Source organism: Lottia gigantea (genome assembly GCF_000327385.1).
Source record: "Lottia gigantea unplaced genomic scaffold LOTGIsca_39, whole genome shotgun sequence".
Classification (NCBI taxonomy): Eukaryota; Metazoa; Mollusca; class Gastropoda; family Lottiidae; genus Lottia; species Lottia gigantea.
Window position 1 is genome coordinate 2373157 of NW_008709333.1, and position 2508 is coordinate 2375664.

The window sequence follows — 2508 nt, forward strand, 5'->3', positions numbered from 1 at the left end:
GTATTTCTATATCACTCTACAATTGATGTATTGAGCACTATTTTAACAGTGGTATTTCTATATCACTCTACAATTGATGTATTGAGTACTATTTTAACAGCGAGAAATGTTTTGTTATTACAATTATTTCTTTATATTTTAGTATTCCGAGAGAATGGAGGTATTAGAATGGATGATTTAAAGATGGTGAATGGTAGCAATGAGGATATACAGGCTGAGAAAGGGTAACAATCATTTTATATAAGCATATATCCCATAACTTATATTAAATTGAATACTGTTTTATTGTCTATTACATCACTATGAACACGGAAGGTCAAGTCGCTATAGACTCGACAACTTTAAACTAAAATCCAGATTTGAAGATAAACAGTAATTGTTATGGATAATATAATTAGTAATAACAAAGTGGATATTTAGCCGTGAACCGGTCGTGTTCCTTATTTTTTATTATTTTTTTTGCCGGTACTTTTGCTTACTCGTGCGCAGTAAAACGATTGAAAATCAAAATAACAACCTAATGACTTATTTATTTATAGTAACATGTACACGACTCTAGCTTACTTCCCATATTTCCATATGAGTTTGGTCGATATATTTCATAGAAACTTTAATTTATTTCGATAGGCCTGAAGAAACTGAAGATAAAGAGTTCTTAGTTTTAGCCAAGTCGTTTTCTATCTGTACGGCGTATGCGGCTAATATTGGGGGTATGGCTACTTTGACGGGAACACCACCTAATGTTATATTCAGTGGTCAAGTCGATACGTAAGTACGTACTATCCCGGACCCCGTTTCTCAAAATATCGTTGGAAAACTGTCCAACTACAATATATACAACATCTCATATGATGACTACACTATACACAGTCTTAATTAACATTGTCTAGGAGTACTCAGAGAATTATTACTATTAAACTATGTGAGAACGTGCCTGGTATCCAATCATAGATATACGCTTTAGATATTTTTTGGGACATCATTTTCATGCTGTATCGATTTGAGGACACATATAAATACAGGTTGAAAACCACTGTCGTAGATTAACGTACGTATAGATCAACGAGTTGAAAACGCAATAATAACGTTTTTCTTCATTTAACGTACAAGTTTAGTCGCACGAATTTTTGAGAAACGGGGCCCTGTTGATTTTGTCATTGTAACTGTCTTATTTGGAGGGTTAACTCAGACGTGAAGACGGGTTGTAGCTCAGTTAGAGCATTTCCATCTTTACATGACGTCATTTCATTGGTAAAATCGAACAGATGGTGGTAGAGGGTTCTTATTTCGGTCGAAGTATGACAGTTTTGTGGCAATAATCATATTCACAACTATTCCAGAAAATGCTAACACTTATATGAATAGAAAGTAGATGTGTTCTAATGACTTGGAAAAATGCCAGTTTGTCTCACATGTCCATAATTAATTCATAATTAGCTAAATTAGAAGAGAGTTTCAGTCACCAGCAGAATTCCAATGAATGGCCGATCAAGAAAGGTCAAAAAGTCTTTTTTTGTTTATCCAGACTGTACATATATGGTCATTCATGATTGGTTAAAACTCTTTAGTTCTAGTTATATGCAATAAGAACATAATGATATGATTAAGAATACATGATAATTCATTAGAAACACCAATTAATCAAATAGTTTGCTTAATTTGACACTAAAAAAGTAAGGAAACCCATCTTTAATTATATACAATAAGAACATAATGATATGATTAAGAATACATGATAATTCATTAGAAACACCAATTAATCAAAAAGTTTGCTTAATTTGACACTAAAAAAGTAAGGAAACCCATCTTTAATTATATACAATAAGAACATAATGATATGATTAAGAATACATGATAATTCATTAGAAACACCAATTAATCAAAAAGTTTGCTTAATTTGACACTAAAAAAGTAAGGAAACCCATCTTTAATATTGCAGTTCCACTTAATTATAATCTATCGCTGACAATGACCATCATGTCACGACTGTGTCTGTGGAACTTTTAAATAGAAAATATTGTTCATACTTTTCAGATTATTCGGACATTACGGACTAGAAAGCGGTGTGAATTTCGCTAATTGGTTGTTAATTGGTATACCAGTTTCGGCTATTATATTTGTATTTTGCTGGGGCTGGTTGACGTTCGTTATGAAAGGTAAAACGTAAGTATTGTCATGTATTTATTAGATGTTTCGCTTTTAAGAGTAAACTCGAGAAAACTGTTTGATTTTAAAATGAATTATCCACGAATTCTATATCTAAAGTAACGTAAGCTCTTTGACTCGAGAGTTCAAACAGAAACAAATTTCATTTGTCTGAGATTATAAAAGGAAATTTATTTTTCGTCAGCGGTCGTTATTTTGCAATTGGTTGAGATCCCCCCTCCACGCCCACACACTACCCCTCACCCCTTTCACGGGCCAAAATAGGAGTCATTCATAATTTTGATTTTATTTTGGTGCTTTGCTTTCAGCAAAGTGACAGACCTTTGTTATCGAAATGTCCAT

The 2508-nt window shown here is 32.7% G+C and overlaps 1 protein-coding gene across 1 annotated transcript in view; it reads left to right on the forward strand.

The window, feature by feature from the left end:
* Positions 1-2508, forward strand: part of LOTGIDRAFT_163443 (hypothetical protein) — a gene marked incomplete at both ends in the record, with an annotated part of 16700 nt that overhangs the window by 8032 nt on the left and 6160 nt on the right. The window contains 3 exons of the mRNA XM_009059517.1: positions 143-160; positions 628-768; positions 2035-2163. Coding sequence (XP_009057765.1) covers positions 143-160; positions 628-768; positions 2035-2163 — 288 coding nt within the window. The remainder of the gene's footprint in view (positions 1-142; positions 161-627; positions 769-2034; positions 2164-2508) is intronic.